The following is a 27,287-nucleotide window of genomic DNA, read 5'->3' on the forward strand; positions in this document are numbered from 1 at the left end:
GGGGAAGTTTTCTGGAGGCACCATCTGGTCCTTTGGAAAACCTGACTCCTCGTCAAGTGGCAATCGTAACAAACACAGACCACCTGGCTTTTCAGGCTGGGCACACGCAGGACCCTGCAAAGGGCAAGCCAGGGGTACAGGAAACTGTAGATCAACAGGGCACACTCACTCATCCCGTAAGTTTTTATTGCGTACCATGAGCAGTTCTACGAGCTGGAAATATAGCCATAAACAACATGGAGCAAAAATCCCCGCTCTCATGGAGTTTACGGTCTAGTTGGGGGAGCCAGACAATATGCGAATAAGTGAGTGAAACATATGACCGAGGGTGGTAAGTGTTACGGAGAGAAATGGCAGGGGGTAGGGTGAGATAGAATGGAACAGCTTGCACTGGCAAACAGGATGGTACTTGGGGAGATCTCTGAGCGGGTGACAGGTGATCAAAGGCCTGAAGGAGGCCAGGGAGTGGGAGTTGCGGGAATTCTGGGGGAAGAATGTCCCACAGAGGTAGACTAACAAGTGCAAAGGACCTGAGGCAAGAGTGCGTTTGGCTCGTTCAAGGGATAGCAAGGAGGTGGGTGTGGCTGGGGTAGAGAGCAAAGGGGAGAGCAGTTAAGATGAGGTCAGAAGGGTGTGGGGAGAGGTGGGAAACAGAGCCCATCTCCACCCGTCTTTAAGGTTTGTGTGTGTGCTACCAAAACAAACATGAGTACAGAATGCAAAATATGCATACATTTCACAGTTGGCAAACGAGACTTGAATACAATGTGCTCAGGGAGCCTCCCTGCAGAAACATCCCTACTCACCCCCTCTCTACCCATCCCTGTGAGCCTATGGGGTGGAAATGGGGCGGGGGGCCGGGGGAGGAGTGACTATGACCGGGTTTCTAAGCACAGGCTCAGGGTCTGGGTCTTAGAGACTGTCGCTGCCTCAGCGTCCCAAGGAGGAGAATGGTTTCCTTTCAGGTAAGAGCTGAGTGTAGTCAAGGAAGTCTAAAGAGCCCTGGTCTTCTCCTGCTTCCCGGCCTTCCCCATCTCCTTGTATCCTGGTGCTAGGATGCCAGCATGTGACTTGCAACAGACACCACAGGGAATGTTCGCTGATTCAAACTGAATTCGACAAACCCTCAGGCACGCCTTAGAAAATAGGATGTCTTGAACTGTTCCTTGGCCCCAGGGACAGTTTGGGGCCTTCTTTGAAGTGCCATTTGATCCTTTTAGACTTGGAACTGCTTTGAACTGGAGGTCCCTTTTGGTTGCTGTTCCGGCAGGGTGGAGGGGGGCGGCGGGAAGGGAACTTTGGTTCAGTTCATAATTTTGTGAAAAACTAACACTGGGTTCAGTTCAGAGTCCACACAGGCACTCCAGTTTGTTTTAGGTTCAAGTCCCTATCTCGGGGGCAGCTTCCTAGCATTTAGTCCTTTCCAACAAACGAGCTGGTCACGGAGGGAGTTGGAGTTGAATATGACGCCATCCTTGCCCGCAGGGGGGAACAGGGACAGTATAAGGCCCAAGGCTCTGATAACAGCCACCACTGACTGAGCAGCACACATGGAAAGGCAAAGACTGGTAACAGGGCCCCACTGCGCCATAGTGAAACTGAGGCTCTGACTCTAGAGCACTGCTCCTAACCTCTGGGGTACACTGTCTCTTTAACAGAGTCCCTACAAGAACACTTGAGCAACTTGCTACGGGCTGGGAGAGGAAGAAGCTGCAGGTTTCACTATATTTTCATGCATACATTCAATATGTTCCAACACCAATGTGTGTTAATACGCTAAGGGTGTAGAGAGACAAACCTCCCACGTCTGGCCTTCATCATTCAACTTAACCTGGTAAGTGAGAAGTAGTTGTGAGTCAAGCATTACCTAAAGCCAGAAGAGGGAACAAGTAACTCTTTCCAGAGGGGGTGACATTTTCCCCAAGTGTTCAACAGTAGGAAACCTGGACTGGGTGCATACCTTCTGCCTGGCTCAAAGTATCACAGGGGCGCCTGGGTGGCTCAGTTGGTTAAGCGTCTGACTTCAGCTCAGGTCATGATCTCACGGTTTGTGATTTCGAGCCCTGTGTTGGGTTCTGTGCTGACAGCTCGGAGCCTGGAGTCTGTTTCGGATTCTGTGTCTCCCTCTCTCTCTACCCCTCCCCTGCTCGTGCTCTCTCTCCAAAAAAAAAAAAAAAAAAAAAAAAAAAAAAAGAAGAAGTATCACAGTTTCTGTCTCCAGGGGCTTAAAACCCAGGACAGTGTTTCCAGTTTGAGGACCACCTACATCAAAATTGTCCTGATGCTTGTTAAAATGTGAATTTCTCCCTTCCCCGGAGAAGGAGAATTGGATGGGTAAAGCAGGGCCAAGTGTAGCATCCAGGTGATTCTGATGCACTCCAGGTGAACGGGGGTGAAAAATCAGTCCAGGCAGGAGGAACACAGACAATGGCTTGGGAATCCTTACTAGCCTTCAGGCACTGGGGTTGCAGTTCCAGACTGTAGATTCTAGGAGAGGGATCCTGTCCGTACTGTTCACCACCGGGGGCCTGGAACACACGAGGGCCTCATAAATATTTGTCAATATGCTGGCTCCCGAGATAGAAGTGACAGGAGAGTCAAAGGAAAAAGGAAGAAGTCGGAGGAGGAAAAAAAAAAAAAAAAGGTGTTTCTAAACTTTCCGAAAAGTTGTCCCTCCGGAAGGCAGCTCCGCCTAACAGAAGGACTTGGGGAGGTGGCCGCTGCGGGAAAGGGGGAAAGGGCTGTGAGTCGAGTGGGCTGCAGCGCGGGACAGAGAGGGAGGCGCCTCCTCGCCTCCCCAGGCCAGCCGAAGGCATGAGGTCACCTGGCCGAGCGCCAGCGGCAGCTGCGAGGACGCGCCCGCGCTGCGGCGGGAGGCGGTGTCAGGCTCCGACCCCCGGGGGAATTTCCCTCCCGCCCCCTCGGGAGGCGGGGCTCGGAGTCCCGCCCACCTACCCGCCGAGCCTGAGCTGCCTTACCGCCCCAGCCCCAGGCCACGCCCCCCAGCTCCAGCCGCTCTTTTCCTCCCGAGTCCGGAGGCGCCGGGCCTTGGCCCCGCCCCCGGCCCCGCCCCGCGGCTTGAAGCGGCTCGGGCTGGGGCCGCCTCCGAGTCGCTCGCGGGGCGTGGGGCGGTGCTGGGCATCAGCGGCTGAGGCGAGCTCGACGCCGGGACTGTCCAGGGAGGCGCAGCGCAGCGCGGCGGGAACCCTCAGTCGGAGTCACCCGGGAGCAGGAGCAGCCGCCGCCGCCGTCCGCTGAGCGCAGTCGAGCCGGCCATGGCGTTGTCGATGCCGCTGAACGGGCTGAAGGAGGAGGACAAAGAGCCCGTCATCGAGCTCTTCGTCAAGGTGAGCGCTCGCCCGCCGTCCCGCCGCGCCGAGCCCCCGGCGCCCGTCCGCCCGACCGCGGGGGGCGGCGTCCCTGCGCACCGGGCGCTCCCCGGCCGCGGAGCCCCCGCTGCGCCCCCGCGCGGCGCCCGCCTCCCGGGCCCACAGAGGCTGCTCCCGCGCCCCCAGCCCATTGTCTCGGGCCCACCCGCGCCTTCCCGCCGCCCAGGCCGGTCGGGGGAGCCGGGGCGGGACCGGGACCCCCGGCAGCCCGCACGCGGGGCGGCGGTCACCGCCTCCAGCTGCGCCGGCTCCGGCCGACGCCAGACCGTCGTCCCGCGTCCGGGTGGGAAGAGCGGCTGCGCTCCGGGCCCCGGGCGGGGGTGGGCCCCGTCGGCCCCCAGCCCCGCTCCCGCCCTGGCGCCGGCCCGACCCCACCCCACCCTCGCTTCCAGGTCCCCCCAACCCGGGCCGGGGCCGCCGCCTCCCAGTCGGGAGGTGATGGACCCAACTTCTTGGAACGCTTTCTCAAAGAGCATTTCGCTTCCCGCTGGCTTGAAACTGTAACTTTAATTTTCGATGCGGTCTTAAAAAAAAAAAAAAAAAAAAAAAAAAAAAAAAAGGCAGACATTCCTGGGCTTCCGGGAAAGACCGAGATTCCCAACTTGGGTTTTCCTGTCTTAGGTGTTTTACCACCATCTGGGTTTCTTGTTGCTCAAACTCGGAGTGGTTTGTATGATGCAACATTTTGGCCGCTCGGCTCGGTGCTGCTGCCTCGGGAAAGATTGTGCTCTTTTGTTTTGAAAGAAAAACTGATGAGGGAGAGAGTTTATAACTTGCTTGGGCTTTAAAGGGTTGGTGTTCCCCTCTGGTCTTTTCAGTGTTTATATCCTACCACCACCTTACTTGCTTACAAATACTACCCCTGTCTCTTTCGTCTTTTCTTTTACTATTTTTCATTTTAGCAAAGGAGAGAGAGTAGAAGTTAGGAACATCTGGCTCCAGCTGCCTCCCTCAAAACTTCAAAATCCTTGAGATTCTCTTAGTCACTTACTTAAGCAGACTTCTTCAGAGCCAGGCTGTGAATTGGAAAGTTAATAGGAATCTAGAAGAATCTTGTTCCTTTTTTTTGTTCCCTCGAGTTTTTATTTTAAAGAAGGGGACACTTCGAAGAGTGTGTTTGAGAGATGGGAGGGAAAAATGATCAGAACAGTGTGTGTTTTAGGATTTTCTTTCAGTGACAGGGTTTAGAAGCATTTTGGTTTGGGGAACTGAAACAGCGGACCGGTATAGAACCCCCAGAATATCCTCAAATATTCTGTTCGTTTGGGGGGCAGATCTAGAACTTTGAAGCACTGAGGATGTTGGAAGGAACCTGACATAAGACAAAGTAAGAGGGTGGAAGGCAGCATGGACTGGGGAGAAGGGAGAAGGGTGGGTCGCAGATCAGTTCAGTGTTCAAAAAGTTTTCCTGAGCTAGGAATAGGAAGGAATTCCCATCCACTCCAAAAACAGTGTATCTGTTAAGTTCTAAAAAACCCCATGATACTTAACCTTGAAACTTTAGAAGTAGCATTAAATTTAGAATCAGATAAGGATACTATCAGTGATGGTTTCTTTGTAGCTTTATACTGTAGGTCCTAGCCAATACAACAAGACAAGAAAAAAGAAATGAAGTGTATGAATTAGAGTGGAAGAGATCAAGGCTTCGTGCTCTGCCTGCTATTAATTTAACCCTTCAGTTAGGAGAGGGGCATGTCACTTTGTTTCTGGAACTGGAGTTACTTCCTTACTGCTTCCCGGTTGTCCGTGTTTGTGTTGGACGTGTATTCTTGTTCACTAAATAAAACTTGCAGTAACATCTGAAATGGTGGGTGAGGTGTGGTGATTATATTTCTTCTATGCATAACTATTAAAATAAAAAAGGTTGTGATCCACCTACAAGAGTCCAGCTTACCACTCATTGTCAGCCTGTCTCCCAGGACTTGGTGGCAGAGACCCAGGGTTCAAGTCATAGTTCTGCGCTCACTGGGCAGTTGTTTTCCCAACTGGAAGTTGTTTACTTCCTTCATTTGTGAAGCAAGAGGTGAGCCGTTTTCTGCTGCCCTGTGATTCCGCGTAGGCAAAGCGGTGTACCGATATCAACCAGGATAGTTGTTTCAAAGGGGAAAAAAAGGGCCGGGTAAATGGTGGTAAAGAGTCTTCTTTTTCTTCTTTTTTGGGAAACGGTTCTCTTGATTTCTTCTTGAAACCTATATATGGGGAATGCAAATGGGGGAAGATACCCTTGTAAGTATAGTTATTTTGAAAGCAGTGAGGGGGCAGAGGCCAGGGTTGTTCAGCATGGTATGTGAAACAGCGTTAATTATTCTGCCAGGAGGTATCCGAGTGTGTAGCCAAAAACTGTTATCTACACTTCAGGCACATGAGTGGAAAGGATATTGAGCTTACCCTTTCAGGTAGATTTAAATTTAAGAGAAATAGGCCAGGACCTTCCCAGCTAGTGTGACTGGACTCACAGCTACATTTTCTTTCTGTTTTTGGAGTTGTCTGCCCCTGAGCCTAGAGGCTCCTCATCACCTGTATAAAAGCAGTTCTCCATTTGGGTTTGTTGACCCCAACACGCAGAGGATAAGACATCCTCCCAACTGTGGGAGGGCCTTCTTCCCCCACCAAGAGGGGCCTGGTGCATGTATATTTTGATGTACCAACACCAGTTGGGAACCACTAATCAACAGGAAGAAGTTCAGACCCTTTAGCAAAGGCATAAGGTCCCTTATACTTTGAATATAATGAAAATTTCTAATCCAATTTGTTCACTTACTAATTGTGTGTCTCAGGACACATTACTTAAAACTCTCTGTGCCTCATCTGTGCAGTTAGGATATTAATAGACCAAGCTCATAGGAATAAATTAGTTGATATATGGAGCATGTAATAAGCTTAGAACAGTATCTGATATGCAGAAAATAAATGCTAGTTGGGTGTCATTTTGTATGTGTGTATTTATATGCAGATCTCCCGTACTAGATAGAGCTTAAGTTTCTTTTTAAGATAAGGTCTGTCTATTTATTTTTCTAAGTGCCTGGAACATAAGACGGTTTGAATGTTTGAAATGAGATTGTTTCCTTTTTTTCTTAGCACTTTGCTGTTTGTATACGTGTTGACGTGCTTTGGAATTGGGAACTACTTCCTTAAATCCTCATAGTCTTGAGTCTCAAACCTTGGTCCTTTGCCTCCAAAACCCTATGTGGTTTTATTCACTTTTCTTCCCCCTCCAGTTGGTAGTACTTCTAGTCTTTTCTTGTGTCTTCCGTGTTTTCCACCAGTATTTCTTCCTGGCCATGTTCAGAATTTGGGAACCGAGATTTCTGTATTAAGTAAAAATCTTAATTATTGAATCACGCAATGAGAGAAATTGAAAAGAGACTGGGTTTTTGTTTTTTTTCTTTGGCTTGTATAAGCCCAACTCCTGTTGGCCCTGCTGTCTCCCCAGTCCCCACTGGTGGCTTTGGTTTGCTGTGATGGTAGTTCTGATCTCAGCGCAGAAGGAGTCCCTTTGTAGAGTTTAGTTTTGTGGGCTGGAATTTAAACTTGGTGTACGATTTTGAACTGGGACAGTCACTGTTGGCAATGGTCGCTGAACTGCTGGGATTGGGGTGGTGGTTGTAAAAAATTAATCTGGTGCAGGGTGGCATAACACACAGGAATAACTGTTTCTTTTGAGCTATTTGGCAGGGTCTCCAGTGTGTGTGGACCCTGGAGCCAGACTGCTTGGCTTGAATCTGGCTTCTCGTAATGTATCAGGCAAGTTTCTTAAGTTCTCAGTGCCTCAGTTTCCTGACCTCTAATATCAGGGTAATAATAACAACAATTTTATAGGGTTGCTGAGGGGATTAACTGCTAATCTCTGTGTATTAATTAGGGTAGTCTGAGCTGCCTTCCTAATAATGTTTACTTATTTATTTTGAGAGAGCACGAGTGGGAGAGGGGCAGACACAGAGGGAGAGAGAGAATCCCAAGCAGGCTCCGCACTGTCAGCGCGGTTGATCTCATGAGCCATGAGATCATGACCTGAGCCAAAATTAAGAGACACTTAATCGACTGAGCCGAGCCACCCAGGCACCCACCCCAAGGATAGACTATTGAAACCTACTCTAGGTTTTTGCTCATAAAATTTCTCCAGCCTTGTTTATTTTTCCAACACTTCCCTATTTTTTGGATTGCTGTCTATTCACCAACTTCTCAGTGGCATTTGGGAGGGTGTAGTTGAGTATACAGACGGGCAAACTGTCAACTGTTTTGCCAGTATAGAGTGAGTTCTTTATATTTTGTATCAAAGGCAGTCTTCAACCTCCTTTTTAAACGCACATCAAATATGTTTTCTGTAAGAAGTGATGCGGAGAACTTTGTTCTGATAATTGAACAAAAACAAATTCAACATTAAGACGGTGTCACCTTGGATCTAACTGGTTTGCCATTCCTTTGAGGTTTCCAGAGGGGAAAATTCAGGAGATAGAAATGAATGAGAACTGTATTCTTTTTACATGTTGTGTGACCTGTTCCTGAAGACTGAACAGTGCTGCTCTCGGCAAAGGCCAAGGTCACGATTCTGGTTAACTGTAAAATTCTGAGAGAATGGGGCCCCAAATGGGGAAGAGACAGGAGACTGCTGAGGCAGGGGACTGGACACGTGAGAAGCTGTACGTAGTATGAATCATGATGGGAAGGAGGCAGTGGGGAGGACCTGGCTGTCACTGAAAGTTGGTTGGTTTGAAAGGATGCTTACAGAGATGCCTGGAAGCCAGTAAAAGGATGGTGAGCAAGACTTTCCCACTTCCTGTTTCATTAGTGTTGTGGATCCTCATGTCAGGTGTCTCCTGGATAGGGAATTAGTGAGTCCATAAAAGGGAAATGTGCGAGGCAGGATGGGAAGTGTGATTAAAGCCTTAATTAAGATTTTGATCAAGTTAGGGGTAAGTTAAGATGAGTTTGCTCATTTCAGAGGCTCTGGTAGAGAATGGAAAGGGAGTTTCTCAAGGAAAATAACACCAAGGTCATGATTACAAACCATCCAAGTATGAATTAACAGGAATCTAAATTTAATTCAGGGCATCGGTTTGTGAATTCTCTTGGAACTTTTAATCCTCTTGTCTATTGAGACTTGGCTTTTATCCCTCAGTGCTCAGTACTGAGTATTGGTATAAGGAATATCAATTAGCCTTGTTTGGTTTGTGGTTCCCCCCCCCCCCACCTTTATTTAAAACCAGGAGACTGTATTCGTTTAAATTTATGAAAATAACAACTTAACATAGATAAGCAAGACAGTATTTGAAAGTTGTGCCAAAGGTGGGCTAGGAGTATTTTAAACTTTAATGGTTAATGTTTTGAAGAAGTAACAATGTTAAAACCACGGCCAGATACCGAACTGAGTTCATCATGCATATATTTTGTCTCCTAGATTTTTTGTTTGTTTGTTTTTGCTTTTCTTGAAGTTGAAATACATTGTGGCCCTAAGTAAGGGGTATAACAGGTTTCTCCCCCCGCTTCTCTTTTTGTGATCAAATCATTCCAGCTTTACATGTGCGATAACTCATCCTTACGAAAAGGATTTAGCTCTCATGATAGAGTTATAAACATGTCAATCATCTGCAATAATTTGCACCGTGCCACATAGCTATTTATTTGTATGAGTGAGAGAAGAAAGAATCTGAGCAAACGTTGGAGAATAGAACAGCAAGTAATTAGGTGAAAGCTGAAGTAATTAAGAACTTTTAAGGGTATGTGAGTTCTGCCACCCGTTTTCCTCTGCTGAGAACCGGTTCCTTTATTTTGGGGGTGGAGACCTGGTGGTAGGTGACAAGAGGGAAAGTTCTTTAAAAACTGAACACGAACTGAAGGAGGCTGTCGCGCTCCCAAGGAAGCTGGCAGCGTGGTGGGGTGTCCGTGACAGTGGACTGACAGAGAAAAGGAAGGTGTTCGGACTTTAGAAATGAAATTTTAGCCTCAGACATACAGGTGCCCAAGACAGAATTGAAAAGTGTTCAAAGACACACGCTGAGGAAGAGTGTGCGGTTCTAATGCACAGCATGTTTTAGTTAACTCGGGGATCCAGAATTTTGGCTTGAAAGTGTTTAGGGCTGTTGATCCTTCACTAAGTCGTGTAAAAACTGTGGCTAGCCATCAGTAACACAAGCTTTATTTACATTTTGTAGTTTTTGGCAGTACCCTTGGTTGCAAATCCTGTTTTTTAATCACTTAGCATAAGTAGTATCTAACTTTTGTCTGCTTCAGTTTAAATATTGACCCGAAATTTGGAAAGTAATGCCATTTCCTTTCTGCTTCCTAGTATATTCGTTTTATACGTAATGCGCTCTTTGAAAAATATGTGTTTTTTTCCGGGGCATCTAGGTGGCTCAGTCCATTTGAGCACCCAACTCTTGATTTTGGTTCAGGTCATGATCCCTGGATCATGAGATCGAGCCCCATGTCGATCTCATGCTTAAGATTCTCTCTCTCCCTCTGTCCCTCTCCTGCTTGCAGCACTCTCTCAAATTAAAAAAAAAAAAAAAATGTGTTTTTTCCCCAATTATACAAACCATATGTGTTTACTGTAGACAACCTAGAAAACACAGGAAAACACACATAAAATTACTAAATAAATAAAATTACTAAAAAAGTTACCAAATAAAACCCTTCCTTCTGGAAATGGCTGCTGTTTCTATTTTGTTATATATCATAGTCTTTTCCATAAACTTGCAAGAATTATTGATGAGAGCATTTTAATGTTCTTCATGACAGCAGAATACTTGGATGAATGAAAAACGGTATGTAACATGTATTGAGTTGTGAGTTGATTTAAAGGAAATATACTTTTTTTTTAGTTTTTTTTTCCAAAGAAACTCAGATTGTATCTGGATTTATCTTCCTAATGACCTAAAAGAGCATTTCCTCTGATTTCTGCTACAAGTAAGCAAGCCCTTTTTGTTGTGAAATTTGCCAATACCTAGAATTGCTCATAGAAAAGATACTGATTAAATGGCTTGAAGGTAGCCTGCCCCTTTGTGCTCTTTAGGAGAAATCTGTTCTGAAAATCCAAATTATATTTTAGTATTAATTTTCCTCTTTAATCTTGTAGTAGGTACCCATTGTACAGCTAGAGGATATAAGATAGAATCTTTGCCTGGAAATGGTCCAGCACAATATAGAGATATTAATAAAAGCAAACGTTAGTTGAATACATTCTCCGTAGTCAGTGCTGGAGACATAAAGGCGTGAGAGCAGGTTTCTGGTCTTTAAGGAGCTCCCAGTATCCCCTGATGGAGAGTTAGACGGTGAGTAAATAAGCCATGGTTGATGATGGCATTTTCATATACAGTATAGCGACTTTTTGGCTTGTGCTTTTTAAAGTGCAGTTGAATTAAGACCTTAAGAAATGATTTATTTGGTAACTAACTGACTTAGACACGAGTGACATGTTTATGTTGTGTGCTGACAGATGAAAGGTACTTAGAACTCTGGAACCTACTAAGTATGGTATATTATTAGCTGTTTAAAGAAACTTGAATCTTTTCCCTCAGTAACTTAGTTATGTGTTAATATTCTGTAATTTTTATCTATCTAAAATGAAACTGATACTTCTTGCCTCAAACGTTAAGTGGAGCCTACTTTCTCTAGTTGTTTATTGAATTAGATACAGCTCCTCGGTCTGGCAGGCAGAGCCTTTCAGATCATGACCCAACTGGGTTTCCAGTCTTATCTCCCACAGCAGCTGTAAATTTACCCCAAATTCTAGCTAGACTCATCCTGAATATGCCCTGTACTTCTGTGTCTCCACGCAAGACTTGTGCTGGTGTTTCCTTCATTTGAAATATCTTTGGCTTCTCCAGCCCCTACCCCACCTCCAATTTCTGCCTGCCCAGAGGAATAAATTGTTACTTTTTCATTCAGTCACTTTTTCATTCAGTCAGCGTAACAGATAGTGAGGTCGTTGTTGTGGGGCCTTGGCTACATCAAGGAATTTCATGGCTTTCATATTCAGTTGGGGGAGGCAGACCATAAATTATGTCCACTAGTGATAAGTGCTGGAAAGAAAACTCAAGTAGGGTACGGAGTACAGAATAGTAGGGGGTGCTGTTTTTGATTTAACAGGACCTTTGGCTAGCCTTGTGGAGAATAGCCTAGAAGGAGGCATGGTCAGAAGCAGAGAGTCCAATTAGCTATTTAGCAATTCAGGCAGGAGATTGGTGGCTTGGGCTAAGGTGAGAAGTAGTCTGATTAGGAGATTTTTGTTCTGAAGAAATTACAGAATGACGAAGTTGCCACTGATTGAGACGGGGAAGGCTGCGGAGAGCTAGTTCTGACCGGGCGAAGATCAGGAGTGTGTTTTTTGACATGATAAATTTTAAGACCTCCTGTAATCTTTTGTCTAGTGGGAGAAGCTTATGTTAAAGAAATACACAAACAGAGACAGCATATAATTACATTAAAGACAAGAATAGGGCATTTCTTGAGAAGAAATGCCAGGAAATCTAATTTAGATGGAAGCTGAGTGGGGCCTTCTCTGAGAAATGACATGTAGGACGAATAGTAATTAAGAGAAGAATGAGGGGAATAGGATTCCAGGCTGGAAGAATTGATGCATGTAAAGGCTGGAAATACTCAACAAATTGAGAGTGTGACTGGAGTAGAGGGAACGGAATTGAGGTGCAGAGTGAGATGGAGATGGGCCACATCATGGAGGTCTTTGTAGGTCATGTGACTTTTATCCTTAGTAAAAAGAGCAGTTCTCAAAACATTTTAAGCAACGGAGTGCCACAGTTTGATGTACATTTTGATATGAGTAGTCTCCCCACTCTGGAAAATGAAATGCGGAGCGGCGAGAGTAGGAACAAGGCGACCTATTTGGAGGTCATTGTAGTCGAGACAGATGATGATGGCTTGGATTAGGGTGGTGATGGGAGAAGAGAGTGGATTTGAGTTACATTTTGGAGGTGGAGTCAATAGGAAGCTAGCAAAGGAGTTGTATGTGAGTTTCTAATCAGATTCACTGGTTGAGAGCGGTGCTTTTTATTGGAGGAGGAGGAGCAGACAGTGTTCATGTTTTGCCTTCTGGAGTCTGGGATGACAGAGATGTCAAGTGGATATGTCTAGTAGAAAGTTGGATATACAGATCTCATGTTCTGAAAAAGGTCTAGGGGCGCCTGGGCGGCTCAGTTGGTTGAGCGTGTGACTTTGGCTCAGATCATGATCTCTTGGTTCGTGGGTTCGAGCCCCGTGTCAGGCTCTGTGCTGACAGCTCAGAGCCTGGAGCCTGCTTTGGACTCTGTGTCTCCCTCTGTCTGCCCCTCCTCCGCTCTCGCTCGCTCTCTCTCTCTCCCTCTTAAAAATAAATAAAATGTTAAAGCAAACAACCACAACCAGAAAGAGGTCTGGGGGTGGTAGTGCCTGGGTGGTTCAGTTGGTTAGGCATCCTACTCTTGATTTTGACTCAGGTCATGATCTCACAGTTCATGGGTTCGAGTCCTGTGTTGGGTTCTGTGCTGACAATGCAGAGCCTGCTTGAGATTCTCTTTCTCCCTCTCTCTGCCCCTCCCCTACTCATGCGTGCCCTCTCTCTCAAACTTAAAAAAAAAAAAAAAAAAAAGGTCTAGGCAGGGTAGAGAAAGTTGGGACTTGTTACATATAGCTGCTTATATAGTATTTAAAGTGTGAGACCATTCACTGCGTGAATGAGGAGCAGTAGGGAAAAATGCCCAGGACCAAGTTCTAAGAAACTCTCAACACTTAGGGGTTGTGTAATAGAGAAGCTGATAAAGGAGAACAGGGAGGAGTTGCAGTAAGGCAGCGTGGGGAGAGGAAAGCTACAAGAGTGGGGTACCAAAGAAGCCAGGAGAGGCTTTTAAGAAGGAGGGAGTGACCATTTGTGTCCAGTGAGATGAATGTCTGTTTGATTTATTGCCTGGAAGTCGTTGGCAACACAGCAGCAGCCTTGGTGGAGTCCTGGTGGGAAAGCCATAGCAGAGTGGGTAGAAGAGAGAAAAGAAAAGTACCAGCAGAGCCCATGTGTAATGCCAGCTCTAACGCGAGACCTGGCTATGCGGAAGGAACAGGTTGGTAGTCAGAAGAGGAGACATTTTAAGGGGAGGCATTTCTAAAAATTATGAGCTGAAAGGGCCATAATGTTGGAAAGAACACTACATCATCATACTGGAGGGGAAAATAGTTCCCATGAGAGTCTCCTGATTCACCGACTGGGAGGCCTTTTTCAGTGAGGAAGGTCTGTTTTGTGTATATTTAGAATAGATGTGCTTATTACCACTGACTTATTTTTGGGTTGCATTTCCCAAATGCATGAGGTAGAATAAATATGTAGAAGATTATTTCATATTTAATTGAAATAATATAAACATGTATGGGTGCTTTCTATGTGCCAGGCACTGGGCTAACTGCCTTACTTGTGTTGACTCAATAAAATGTTTGCTGAAGGAGTATACAGAAGCTCCCCCCCCTCCAACCCCCATGCTCAGGGTTGATTCCAGAGGAGGCTGGTGGGAAAAGAAGATATAAAATAGGTGATTGGGGAAAAGCAAATGCTTATGAAATTCACAGAAATTTTCAAACAAGAAGCCAGAGAAATAGACTGTGATGCAAATCACTGGGCTCAGTGCATTATGACTGTTTTGATTTAGTGCCTCAGAATGACTCTTACTTTAGGTTGAAGTGAACAGATTTACTTTTTTCCCCTCGTACAATAAAAAAGAGCGAGGGGAGAGTCCGTGACTGCGTCCTGGCCCTGAATATGTGGCTTGACAGCCAGGGGGCTGAAGAGTCGCCATCACTGTCTCGATGACTGAGCAGGGACCCCTGTGCTAGATTATAGTGCTGCCTTTGGTGTTGCTTGTAAATGTTCTTTCTATCCTTGGTAATATTTGAGATTTGAGAGCCCAGAGTCAGAGCCAGGGGATGATTATCGACTTGAAGTATCATTTGTATTTTCTATGTGGCACTAAATAGTCTATTTCAGAGTTGAAGATGGTTAGAATAAATATTGCAAGTAGGCAATTGAGTTGTCGATTGGAAGACTGGATCTTTATGTTGTCGTCGCATAGTGGTTAAGAGCATCGTCTCTGGAACTCATGTGGACTGTGTCGATATTGGTTCTGCCTTTCGCTAGCTGCCTTAGTGTCTCTGCTAGGGTAATGGCATCTACTTCTTGGGCTTTTGTAAAGATTACAAGAATTAATACAAGGAAAACACTTAAGGTCTGGCATATAGTAAGCATTATTTGCTTATTATTATTACATGGGCCTTTGGCATGCTGAGTTAAGACTCTACTGGCTCATGGTTGGTTTATTTGTTCAACACATGTGGTTTCAATCTCCAGGATGTTGCTAAGAGAAGCATCTGCCAGGCTGCTACTACAAATAAATAGGTGGAGAACTTTCCATTCTTTATCAGAAGAGCAGATATAATTAGAAAAAAAAATTCAAGATTAGTCTCAAATTTATTCCTGAATTAAGTGAACCATGATCCTGTTGACACTTTCTAGATAACTAAAGGACATTCAGATTGGACTCGGCCATCTTAGACTCTGCCTCTGCAGCTGTTTCTGGACTAGTAGCTAAAGTTTTAAGAGGTTATTATTAGTAGGAGTGTCTTCCTCCCTCCCTCCCTCCCTCCCTCCCTCCCTCCCTTCCTCCCTTCCTTCCTTCCTTCCATTTTTTGTGAGAGCATAAAAGAAGTGGAGGAATAATCTGTGGCTTATTGAATCTGTCTAGTGGTTCTGTGAATTATGGATTTGGTATCATAGTGCCTTGTGCTACTACATTTTCACTTACAAAGTTGAACTGGTCATACATTAACTGACATTTATCTAATGCTTTCTTTCTTTTTTTTTAATGTTTACTTATTTTTGAGAGAGAGAGGAAGAGAGAAAGAGCAAGCATGAGGGCGGGAGGCAGAGGGAGAGTGAAGACTCTCAAGCAGGCTCTGCACTGTCAGCACAGAGCCTGACCTGGGGCTCGATCCCACAAACCACGAGATCATGACCTGAGCCAAAGTCAGACGCTTAACTGACTGAGCCACCCAGGTGCCCCATTATCTAATGCTTTCTTTATGGGAGATACAGACATGTTTAGGAGAGATTAGGTTCTATTTAATTTGTAGCAGAAGAAATTGAGCTAGTGTAGATGGACAGGTTTTATGCTTAGTAATTTTTAAGGGGGTAAGAGTAGAGAGAGTTGAAGTCTCCTAATTCTTAGTTTATTTCTAGACCCTAAGATTATTATTGTTGCTGTTTTTTAATTCCACTTTAGACCACAATGGGATGATGATAAAACTTTAGCATGGCTGTAATTAATAGGTGATGTAAGGATCGTAAACTGATTTTAAAACCCTTCATTTTATGATAGTGTTTTAAGCTCCTTGAAACCACTTAATTTATTCCTGTATAAGAGTACACTGATACATGAAAATGAGCAGTAAGTTTTTGTTTTTCTGTTAAAGTCAGAATAAGAGGCATAAGATATTAGAGAGCAGTGTATATTTACTCTGGTCCAGGCACGGTGTGCCACGCCCTTTACATGTTAGCGAATTTAATCCTCCTATAAACTCTGAAATAGGTACTATCAATACTATTTTACACACGAAGCTTAGAGAGGCCATTGCTTGTGTGTGGCTGCAGGGCTAGTAAATATTTGTTCGGAGGTCTTTGTTATCCAGAGCCTGACTCTTAACCACTAAGAGCTTTTGTGTTTATATTTTTTCTTTATTTGAAACTTGAATGTTTACCTAACGTAGTTTTGTTTTCACTCTTTGCTGTATTCAGTCACCCTGAAAAATAAAAAAATAAAACATTCTGAGAATGTTTAAGGGTATTTCTAAAACATACTGACAACCAGCAAGTCTAGATGGTTCGTTAAATGAGTTTGGTTTCTTTCAGTTCTCTTGGTTAAATTTGAAAGGAAACTAAAATTTCCATTACCTCACCTCTGTGCATTTTGGGGGCCTGGTTAATTAGTATTGTAAAGTTCTGTAAAGGGTTTATTCATAAACTTGTTAAGGAACTTGACTGGAACATCACACATTTGATTTTAGGATTGCTTTACAATTTAGATGTGTCCAAGCAGTCTGAGTTTAACAGAAGTAACATACCAAGTTGTTAATATTTTTCTTTGTGTTCTTCTTTTTTTTTTTTAACCTCCTCTCCCGTTAGAGGAGCCTACAGTAATCTTTGCATTGTTAATAGAAAAAAAAGCAAGGAAGTTTCTTTTTGTGGAGAGAGGAAATGACTGTTAGTTCGGGACTTTATCCATATTAGGTATAAACTAAATATAGAAGTGTAATCCAGGAGTGAAGTCACATCTATAAAGTTTCTTAAGCAAAGCTAATGAGATCAGCCAGTGCTTTTGGATTTGGGGTTTTTTGTTTGTTTCATTTGGTTTCGCTTTTTTTTTTTTTTTGGCTCACTTAAAAGGCTATGAAACTGATTAATCCTGTGGTCTGTCTTCTTTTGTCCCTTAAAGAAAAACCAGACCATTTATAAGGAATCTTTCTTTAAAACACACACACACACACACACACACACACACACACACACACACACACACACACATTCTGCTTTCTGTAGAAAGAATAGTTGCTTATATCTTTTTTGAGGGAGGTTGTAAATATGTTCGTTTCTTTAGTTCCTTGACCCTGTTGCCATTTTCCTATTCCCAATTCTCTTCTCTTCTCTTCTCTTCTCTTCTCTTCTCTTCTCTTCTCTTCTCTTCTCTTCTCTTCGGTGATTTTAACCTTAAGTCTTTTTCACATGTATTTTTACTGTGAGGCTAGACTCTTTCGTCTTTTTGTAAGAAGCGTCTGTCTTACATAGTATTTTCTTGGGTTTATTCGGTTTTTAACCATGAAGTCAGATCCCTGTGTGGTCAAGTGGTATTAAGACTCTTCTGATTGGTTGGTGGTAGATATTGTAGAGCAGAACGAAGGAATAAATCTGTTTCTGGCCAGAGCACACGTTGTTCACAAATAAAGACTCTTAAAAGCCCCCCAAGACATTCTTACTGACAATAACTGTTTTCAGCTTCTGTGCTCCTCCTCAGAGCTCTTGGCAAGCGTGCGGACGCATTCAGGCACTTAGGAATGTGCTGTGCTTCTGGAGAGAAGAACGATGCATGCACCTTTATGGTGTATTTCATTATAAATATTTTGGAGTACACCAAACTCTGTAAAAAGTGTGGCTTAACATATAGTTTCAAGGGTTTTAGCTCCTGAAACCAAATGCCCTCCAAGGTTTAGCTCCTTCTCTGACCTTGTGCCTCCCTCAGCTGAGCTAATCCTTCCTCCTGTCTCTCTGGAATATTTGGTGTTTGTATGTTTCTGACCCTCATCTCAGTCATTTCTCATCATATCTTTGTTGCGGGCCAGAATGTGAATTCTAGGAGGTCAAGGATCAGGGACTGTTTACTTCATCTTTCATATTTTCCACCCAACACAATCTTTATATAGGGGAAAACTCACTAATTCAGTAAATATCTATAAGAGTTTTTGGGCAAATTGGTATCTGTAGTCTGGGGATAGATGAATGCAAGAGAATTTTAAATCTGTTTTTGGTGTTGGGTTCTGTGTTACCTCATAGTAAAATGACAGAGATAAAAATAGTATTCAATTATTGAGCTTGAGACCTGTAATTTGGGTTTTATGATTAGGGCTCACTAGATAGCCATTGATCTAAGCTTAATAACAGATGGGTTTAAAGGCCTAGAGTCTTCAAATTACGTAACTGGAAGACCAGGTTCAAATTGTTGTTCTCATCTGTAAAGTGGGTGTGTTTCTTACAACCGATGTCCAGTCTAGTCCAGATTTATTTTATATGCCAGAGTAGCCTCAGTCTTGGATAGTTAGGTCCAGACAGAAAGTTGAGACCTGAGATTTAAAAGTCTGATCCAGATAAATGAATTCTCATAATTAGATGCAGTTTATCAGAAAACAAATACAAATGGAGCTAATAAAAATTCTCTTTAAATAAAAAATTCTCAGTGACAATGAGGGCAGTTTGTCCGAGAAATGAAGAATATTTCATGAGTGAATTCTTTGACTAGAAGCATGTTCTATTTTCCAAATGAACTACCTGAAAATCAGCTACTTAAAAGATAAAGGGAAGGTTTTGTTTGTATGTCTAAAATAAGACAGATACAGAACTCTTGTAAGTTAGAATTTGCCTTTATCATATTTAATGCACCTGTGTGTTGAAATAGCAAGTAAAAATTTCAGTAATAAACATGCTATCTTGTACTATTCAGTTATTTGATATTGATTTTAGGCTAGCCAGGAAGATAGACAAGAATCCCAAATGTTCACTTTTGCAGCTACGGTACATTGTTGAATAATAATTTTATTTTTTTATTTGTAATTAAAAAAAATGTTTTATTTATTTTGAGAGAGAGAGCGTGAGCAGGGGAAGGTCAGAGAGAGAGAGGGGGACATAGGATCCGCCATGGGTTCCATGCTGACAGCAGAGTGAGCCCGATGTGGAGCTCAAACCCACACACCACAGGATCATGACCTGAGCCGGAGTCAGATTCTCAACTGACTGAGCCACCCACGCACCCTGGGTATATATAATTTTAAAAATTTTATTTTGTAAGATATTTTAGTGAACACTTTAAACATAGATAATCCCAAATAAAATACCAGAGAATGATTCATTCTTTCATATGTTTATTGACTGCTAATATTTTACGTTAAAATTCTGTAGCACTTTTATGAATGCACTTTTTCATTGTTCATTGTTATCATTATCATTCCACTGTTCTTAGTCATTTACAGGTCCAAAATTTAGCTATTAAGCAGTACTGTGATGTATATCTTTATAGCCAATATCCTGTGCATAACCGTATCATGTAAGTCTGTTGTTAAAGTCGCTCACATACCTTATGTATTCTCTGAATTCTTTATTTTTATTTTGTTTATCTAAAGTGTAATCTCTTAAAAAAGAACTTCATGGAGAATTCATATTTTTTACAAAGGGAGAAGTTGGATTTTTGACCCTACTTCCGAACTCTTACTGGAATTTCTAGGTCTGGGAACTTGTTGATGAAGAGAAATACCTCTCATCCACTAAAATCAGGTAGCTGCCATACACAGTTGGGGGAGGAAGTTTTCTTTTACTCTCAGGACTCTTTCTGAATGTAGTTGATACTACAGCGTGTGTATTTTAAAGCCCTTAGTGAAAGTGGGCTGCTGGATTTTGACTAGCATAAGAATTTCACCCTTCCCTTCCCCGCTCCCCCCAACCCCAACATATTTGTCTTCAGCTGATAGAGGAAGACTCTGGAAGTTAGTGAATGTATCTTTGTTGTTTTTTGTTTGTTTGTTTGTTTGTTTGTTTGTTTGTTTGTTTTAAGTAGGCTTCACGCCCAGCATGGAGCCCAGCGAGGGGCTTGAACCAACAACCCTGAGATCAAGACCTGAGTTGAGATTAAAGAGTCGGACACCCAACTGACTGAGCCACCCAGGCGCCCCAGTGAATTTGTCTTTGTTTACAATATGTTAAAAGAATGAGTCTTACAATGAAAAAGGTGGAGATTCATTTTTTGTATGTGACCAAAGTGCGAATGACTAATTGTAAAGGGCACGTGTTTCTTTTTATAGTAATATAATCATGACAATATTAATAAGCACAAGTTAGTTTTCTATATTCCAGACATTCACTTATTTAAATGTCAGACGTGCAAATTCTACATAGTTTTATCTGAAAATGCCTTGATTTTATTTCCACTCTTTAAAGATATTTTTGGTGGATATAAGATTTTGGGGTGATTTTTGTTGTTATTTTTATTTAAGCATTTAAAAAATGTTCCATATTTTCTGGCTTTTGTTATTTCTGATGAAAATTCCACTGTCATTCCAATCATTGTTTGTGTGCAGTGTGTTTTTTTTCTCCCAACTATTTTATTTTTTTATTTTTTTGCTTTTTAGCATTTTAATTGTGATTAACCTCGCTGTCACTTTCTTTACATTAATCTTGATGTTCATGAAATTTATTGCATCTGTAGATTTGTCTTCATTTGGGAAAAGTTTGGCCATTTTTTCTTGAAAATTTTTATGCCTCATTCTTTTTCTTTCTCTCCTTCTGAGACTCTAATTAAAAATGTAGGCCTTTTGATATTTTCCCATGGGTCTTTGAGACTGTTGATATTTTCACCTTAAAAAAATTCTTCTGATTAATTTCTTGGATCTGTCTTCCCATTCATAAACGTTTCTCTTTCTTTTCTCTGTTCTATTGTTAAGCCCATGTAGTGGTTTAAAAAATTTTCAGATAGTATATTTTGTAGTTCTTGAATTTCCATTTTCTTTTCAGTCTTTACTGAAATTTTTTATCTTCCTTTATGATGAACATCTATATTTTGTTAAGTTCTTGAGCATAGTGATAATAACCGCTTGAAAATCCTTGCCTGTAAATTATACCATTTGGGTCAACAAAGGGTGTGTCCATGATTATGTGATTATTTTTTTCTCTTGAGAATGGGTTGTGTTTTCCTGTTTTCTTCCTGGGAATAATTTTGGATTGCATTCTGGATATTGTGAATGGCAAGTTGTAGAAGCTTTGGATTTGGTTATGTTCCTTTGAAGAGTATGGATTTTGCTTCTTCTTTTTTTTAAAGCAGGAACGAACTGAACTCAAAGTGCAAAACTCTTTCCCCCATGATGGGTGGCAGCTCAAATTTCAGTTCAGTTCTGTTAGCTGCTCTGCTTGGATTCTGTACTGTGCCTGTGTGTGCTGGGCATTAGCTAGAGATTTAGGCAGAGTTTTATGCAGATTTTAGGGCTCTGGTTCTCCCGCTGTCTTTTTTATGGTGTTCTGCCTTATTTTCCAGTGGTGCTTTGAATGCTGTTCTTCAAGCCAGCAGAACCTTTTGGAGTTTAGCTGCCCTGCATGGCACAAGATTAAAAGATAAAAATTGGGGAAAATTGTGCAGCGTCTTTCCTTTCTTCCAAGTGTCAGCTCCCCTCCGATGTCTGCTGCTTTTGTTTACTCTCCAGTGCCCACAAGTGGTTGCTTTTTTTTTTTTTTTTTTTTTTTTTTTAAATTCTTGGGGCGCCTGGGTGGCGCAGTCGGTTAAGCGTCCGACTTCAGCCAGGTCACGATCTCGCGGTCTGTGAGTTCGAGCCCCGCGTCGGGCTCTGGGCTGATGGCTCAGAGCCTGGAGCCTGTTTCCGATTCTGTGTCTCCCTCTCTCTCTGCCCCTCCCCCGTTCATGCTCTGTCTCTCTCTGTCCCAAAAATAAATAAACGTTGAAAAAAAAAATTAAAAAAAAAAATTCTTTTTTTTAACATTTATTTATTTTTTGAGAGACAGAGACAGAGCACAAGTGGGGGAGGGGCAGAGAGAGAAGGAGACACAGAATCCGAAGCAGCTCCAGGCTCCAAGCTGGTCAGCACAGAGCCCGATGTGGGGCTCGAACCCACGAACCGTGAGATCATGACCTGAACCGAGGTCGGCTGCTTAACCGACTGAGCCACCCAGGCGCCCCAACAAGTGGTTGCTTTTGTGTGGAAGTTATCATTGTTATCGGGGTAGAGGGTTGATTTGTGGGAACTATTTGACCATACCAGAAGCCTCAAACTGTTTTTTTTCTTTTTCTTTTCCTTTTTTCTTTTAAAAAAGGTTTATTTATTTATTTTGAGAGAGAGAGGGAGAGAGAGAGAGAATCCCAAGCAGGCTCCATGCTGTCAGCGCAGAGCCCAATGTGGGGCTCAAACCCACAAACTGTGAGATCAAGACCTGAGCCAAACTCAAGAGTTGAACACTTAGCCAACTGAGCCACCCAGGCACCCCTTCTTTTTATTTTTTAAAAGATTTTAAAGTAAACTCTATACCCAATGTGGGGCTTGAACTCATAACCCCAAGATCAAGAGTCACATGCTCTACTGACTGAGCCAGCCAGGCACCCCTCAGAAATTTTTTTTATGTTTATTTATTTTTGAGAAAGAGAAGTGGGGGTGGGGGAGAGATGGGGGAGGACAGAGGATCTGAAGCAGGCTCTGTGCTGAGAGCAGAGAGCCCAATGTTGGGCTCGAACTCACGAACTGTGAGATCATGACTTGAGCCGAGGTTGGATACTTAACCAACTGAGCCACCCAGGCGCCCCTCAAATTTTTTTTTTCAAGGTAAGTTTATAATTTTAGGGTAGTTTTAGATTTATAGGAAAATTGCAAAGATGGTACGGAGAGTTTTCAAATTGATTTGTTTTTTTTTTAAGTTTATTTATTTTGAGTGAATGAGAGAGAGAGAGAGAGAGAGAGAACGAATCCCAAGCAGGCTCTGCACAGGCAGCACAGAGCCCAGTTTGGGGCTCGAACTCATGAACAGAGAGACCGTGACCTGAGCCACAGTTGGATGCTTAACCAACTGAGCCACCCAGGTGTCCCTTAAAATGCTGAATTTAACTGCCACTTAATGCCAGCATTCTGATGAATTCCATAATGCTGCCATGTCCTGGGGAACTGTTGAGGTATCGAAGACTGTTTTTGCCTTTTTGCTAAGTGTCATCAACTGTTACGGTTTTTGAACCTAGATCTCCTTTTTACGTGTGCACGCCTGTGTGTATTTCTGTTGTGTGTTTTCTGTTTCTTCCTTTGCCCGCTCAGCTGTGTTCATGCAGTCCATTTCCTTTACTTTTCTGTTGTCATCTGTTGTAGTTTGGTAAGTCAGGTAGACAAACTTGTTAAAATTTGTTTGGAATAAGAAGAAATCATTTCTGAGAGCTTGAATGTTGATTTGATGAGTTCAGGTACATGACCTTTAGTATGTGGTCTTGGTGACCTTGGTGTTGGTTATTCAGAGGCTTTTTCTCTAGACGTCTGCTGACCAGTGTGAGAGCCACTAGCCATATGTGGCTTTTGAGTGCTTGAAATGTGTTTCGTTTGAATTGAGATGTACTATAAAATATATACCAGAATTCAAAGATTGAGGACAAAGAAAAGAATGTAATATTTTTTTGTGTCATTTACGTGTTGAAATAATGTTTTGGATACATAGAATTAAGTAAGATATTATTTAAAGTAGTTTCACGTGTTTCTTTTTTACTCTTTAAAATATGGCTCCTAGAAAATTTGAAATGAAATTTGTCGATTACATTGTATTGATTGTAGGTCAGGGGATTTATCTTGGTAGTAATGTGCATATGAGTGAGGTGGTGGTTGTACCCCAAAATCATGAGATTAAGCAGGTAGGAGTCCAGCGTCTCTTTCTAACCTTGGTGTAAGAAATTATGAGAATGGTTAATAGCATGGACCTCAGCCATCAAACTCGGTTCTGCTCCTCCTCAGTTGTAGGACCTAAGACGGGTTACTTAAGCTTCTCAAAATCTGTTTCCTTATCTGAAATATGAGGAAAATAATACCTAACTTCATATGGTTATTGTGAGAATTACTATATATAAAGTGTTTTCATAATAGTGCATCTCAAGTGAGATAGAAGCTGCTAAATGAAACTAGCTGTTAGCTTGTTCGTAGGCCACGTTGTGACATTTCATTTGTTGTGTTTGATTCCTATGGGGAGTAGAATCCAGTTTGATCCAGATGGGAAAAGGGGTTCTACTTTTGGTCGCCTTTTTTTTTTTTTTTTCCTGACTTGGCATTTAGTATTTTTAATTACATGTGGCATATAATTTTCTCTGAAGAGATAATAGACTTTGTTCCTCCTATCTTAGGCTTTTGATGGGTGAATGTAAATGAAACATTGCAGCAGAACTTGTTTTTGCTATAGTTTTGTTGTGCTTAGATGTAAAGTCTGGTCACTGTATATCTGACACTTTGTTTTAGCAAACGATTCTAGCTGAGACATTTCAGATTTGATTTGAGTATAGATTAGAACTTTTGTTTTCATTTTCAGCATATGTTTCCAACATGTAACAGAACAGATGTCCTCAATAGAATCTTTCTCAACTGTCATTAATTCCCGATTACTTTGCATTCAGCATTTTTTCAAGCAATATGAAGAATTCTAAAGAAGTTCCGTCATCTTTAAGCAGTTTAGTATTTTGGCAGTGGTTAGGGACAGGAATAAAATGGGTAAACATTTTGAACATTTTCTTTTAGAATGTTCTTAAATCCAAAAAAAAAAAAAAAAGGAGAAACCAAGTAGTGCAGAAGTGTATCAAGTCATAACCCTCCCCCCCCCCCCCCCCCCCCCCGCCCCAAGTGTGTCCTGAGGTCAACAGGGTCAGTTTTGGTTTGTAGCCTTTCACACTTGAGAAATATTTCCAAGCCATGGTGGTAGTTGTATGGTCATCTCTTGAGGGATTGCTCTGTCTTCTAGCAAAGTAAAGGCACACCCCCACCCCTATCTTGAGGCTTTCCTCTACCCAGTTCCTCAAACCAGAAATCTAGTTCTTTGATTTCTTTTTTTGACTTCACTTCCCACATGCAGGTCATCCACCCACAAGTCTTTAGGGTTGTATCCTCTTGGTTCAGTTTAATCCACGCATTTCTCTCCAGCTCCATTGCCTTGAATCCAGGCCACATTCTAATTTTTTTTTTAACGTTTCTTCATTTTTTTGATAGAGCGTGAGTGGGGGAGGGGCAGAGAGAGAGGGAGACACAGAATCCGAAGCAGGCTCCAGGCTCCGAACCGACGGCACCGAGCCCGACACGGGGCTCGAACCCACGGACCGTGAGATCACGACCTGAGCTGAAGTTGGACGCTTAACCGACTGAGCCACCCAGGCGCCCCTAATCCAGGCTACATTCTCAATCTCCCAGTGTACGTTCTCCACCAGCTCCATGCCCCCAACCTGCTCTCCCTATGGTAGCAAGTGTTACTTATTGTCTTAAAAAGGAAGTTGGAAGTTGCCCTCATATGCCCCTACCCTTCAGTGGTGTCCCGTTACCCTGCTCTCTGGCATTTTCCCCAAGCTCAGTGAAGTCTGGAAACTGTTCTCTACTTAGCACATACTTTGTTACTGAGCACTAACCAGATGCTGGGCAGTGTTTTAAGAGACTGTCATATTAACTCATTTAATCTCCTAACTATGAGGTCGTATTATTCCCCATTTGACATATAAGGAAGCTGAGTCCCAGAGAGGTTAAGTAGGTACCAATATCACACAGCAGGTTAAGCAGAAGGACCCATATATCAAACCAGACACTCTGCTTCCGGAGACCTTGCTGATGAACCATCGTGTGCAGTGGTTTCTTTCTGCGCGAGAGGCGCTGGGCCAACATTTGTTACATGGGAGAATAAATTGTTCCCTTTGCAGAGGTAAAATTCAGACTCCTTAATTTGGTCTAGAAGCTCATGATCTGGCCCCTGCCAATACCACTTTCTGTCGTACTCATGCTGGCGCTTTGCATGGCGGACTCCTTGTCTGTCTTTAGCTCTAAGAGAGCTCTTAGGACCATCCAAAGTCGGTGCTCTTTACCCTTACTCTTACTACTTTGCTTTCCTCTTTCCTCTTACTACTTTGCTTTCCTACTGCACTTACTGCAGTATACAGTTTTTCACTTGGTATATTAGCTGTTTATTCCACACAAATCTGCATTTCTCAGTTCTGCTCTTTTTTGGGGTTGGTTGCAGCCTCTGGCTACCGTCGAGTTGGCCACAGCAGCCAGAGGTTTCACATTCAAGGTTTCCTCTTCTGGTGTCTTTGTTTTAAGAGCAGGAAACTTTTCTCACGCGACTCTTGTCCACCAGACCTGGGGCTAGTCACCAGGTCCGCCACTAATCACTGGCAAGAGGAATGGAGCTATCATGACTGGCTTAGGATTAGTCAGGATTTACTCCTAGTATTGGGGATTGGGTCATCCTCCCCTGTGTCCCTTGGGGGAAGGACAGAATGGATACCTGATCAAAAATGGGAATTCTTTCTTTCTTTTTTAATGTTTAATGTTTCTTTTATTTTTGAGAGAGATAGAGAGACAGAGGGTGAGCAGGGGAGGGGCAGAGAGAGTGAGACACAGAATTTGAAGCAGGCTCCAGGCTCTGAATTGTGAGCACAGAGCCCAACGTGGGGCTTGAACTCAGAAACTTCGAGATCATGACCTGAGCTGAAGTCCAACACTTAACCAAATGAACCACCCAGGTGCCCCTCTTTTATTTTATTTGTATTTTATTTTATTTTTTAAATTAAAACTTTTTTTAAAAACGTTTATTCATTTTTGAGAGTCAGAGAGACAGAGCATGGGCAGGGGGAGGGGCAGAGAGAGAGACAGAGGGGGACACAGAATCCGAAGCAGGCTCCAGGCTCTGAGCTGTCAGCACAGAACCCAACGCAGGGCTCGAACTCACAAACCGCGAGATCATGACCTGAGCTGAAGTCAGACGCTTAACCGCCTGAGCCACCCAGGTGCCCCACTCCCGTTTTATAAATGGGACTTCTATCAGCAATAACAAGTAGGAGAATGGATACTGGGCAGGCAATTCTCAGAGTTTGCTATAGTGGCTTCTGTAATTTGCTAGCTGTGTTCCAGGTTCACTTGGAGAACTAATTTAAATTTTTGAGAAGCATTAATCAAGAAGATTTGACTTTAATAAATATATTTTTTTCTATGCTAATAACCTGGGGCACGTTTTTTGTAACTCAGAAGCTTTCATTGTTAGCAGTCAATGGAAAGCCAATAAATAGTAAAGCATCTGTAGCAGATGAGGTCCTATGGTAAGATGAAAAAAATGGATGCCATCTCAGTGAAGTTACAGGCTAGCTCAGGAGATAACTGTGCAGGGATATGAATAGGAAACTGGTAATACACAGTAACAATTTAAGAGATCACAAGGCAACTCAGTATTCATTGTTAAGTAAGTGGCACAGGCTTGCTATGCCCTTGGAGTTTGTAAGAGATGGAGAATCTTGAGCCCTACCCCAGATCTCCTGGAGCCAAAGCTGCATTTTGACATGATCTTCTGATGATTTGTGTTGACATCAGAGTCTGAGAAGCCAGAGTAGAAGGTGAGAGGAC

General features: G+C 43.0%; 1 protein-coding gene and 1 long non-coding RNA gene across 2 annotated transcripts in view; both read left to right on the forward strand.

Moving 5' to 3' along the window:
* Window positions 1-3,097: 3,097 nt before the first annotated feature.
* Window positions 3,098-27,287, forward strand: part of CLIC4 (chloride intracellular channel 4) — a 66,607-nt gene continuing 42,417 nt past the window's right edge. Inside the window, exon 1 of the mRNA XM_023258315.2 lies at window positions 3,098-3,347. Within this exon, the coding sequence (XP_023114083.1) occupies window positions 3,276-3,347 (72 nt within the window). The 5' untranslated portion in view covers window positions 3,098-3,275. The remainder of the gene's footprint in view (window positions 3,348-27,287) is intronic.
* On the forward strand, window positions 18,853-21,408 carry LOC123379519. Its single transcript, XR_006584009.1, has 2 exons — window positions 18,853-19,455; window positions 19,736-21,408. It is a non-coding gene; the product is annotated as an uncharacterized LOC123379519 (long non-coding RNA).

The sequence above is a fragment of the Felis catus genome, chromosome C1 (assembly GCF_018350175.1).
Source record: "Felis catus isolate Fca126 chromosome C1, F.catus_Fca126_mat1.0, whole genome shotgun sequence".
NCBI lineage: Eukaryota > Metazoa > Chordata > Mammalia > Carnivora > Felidae > Felis > Felis catus.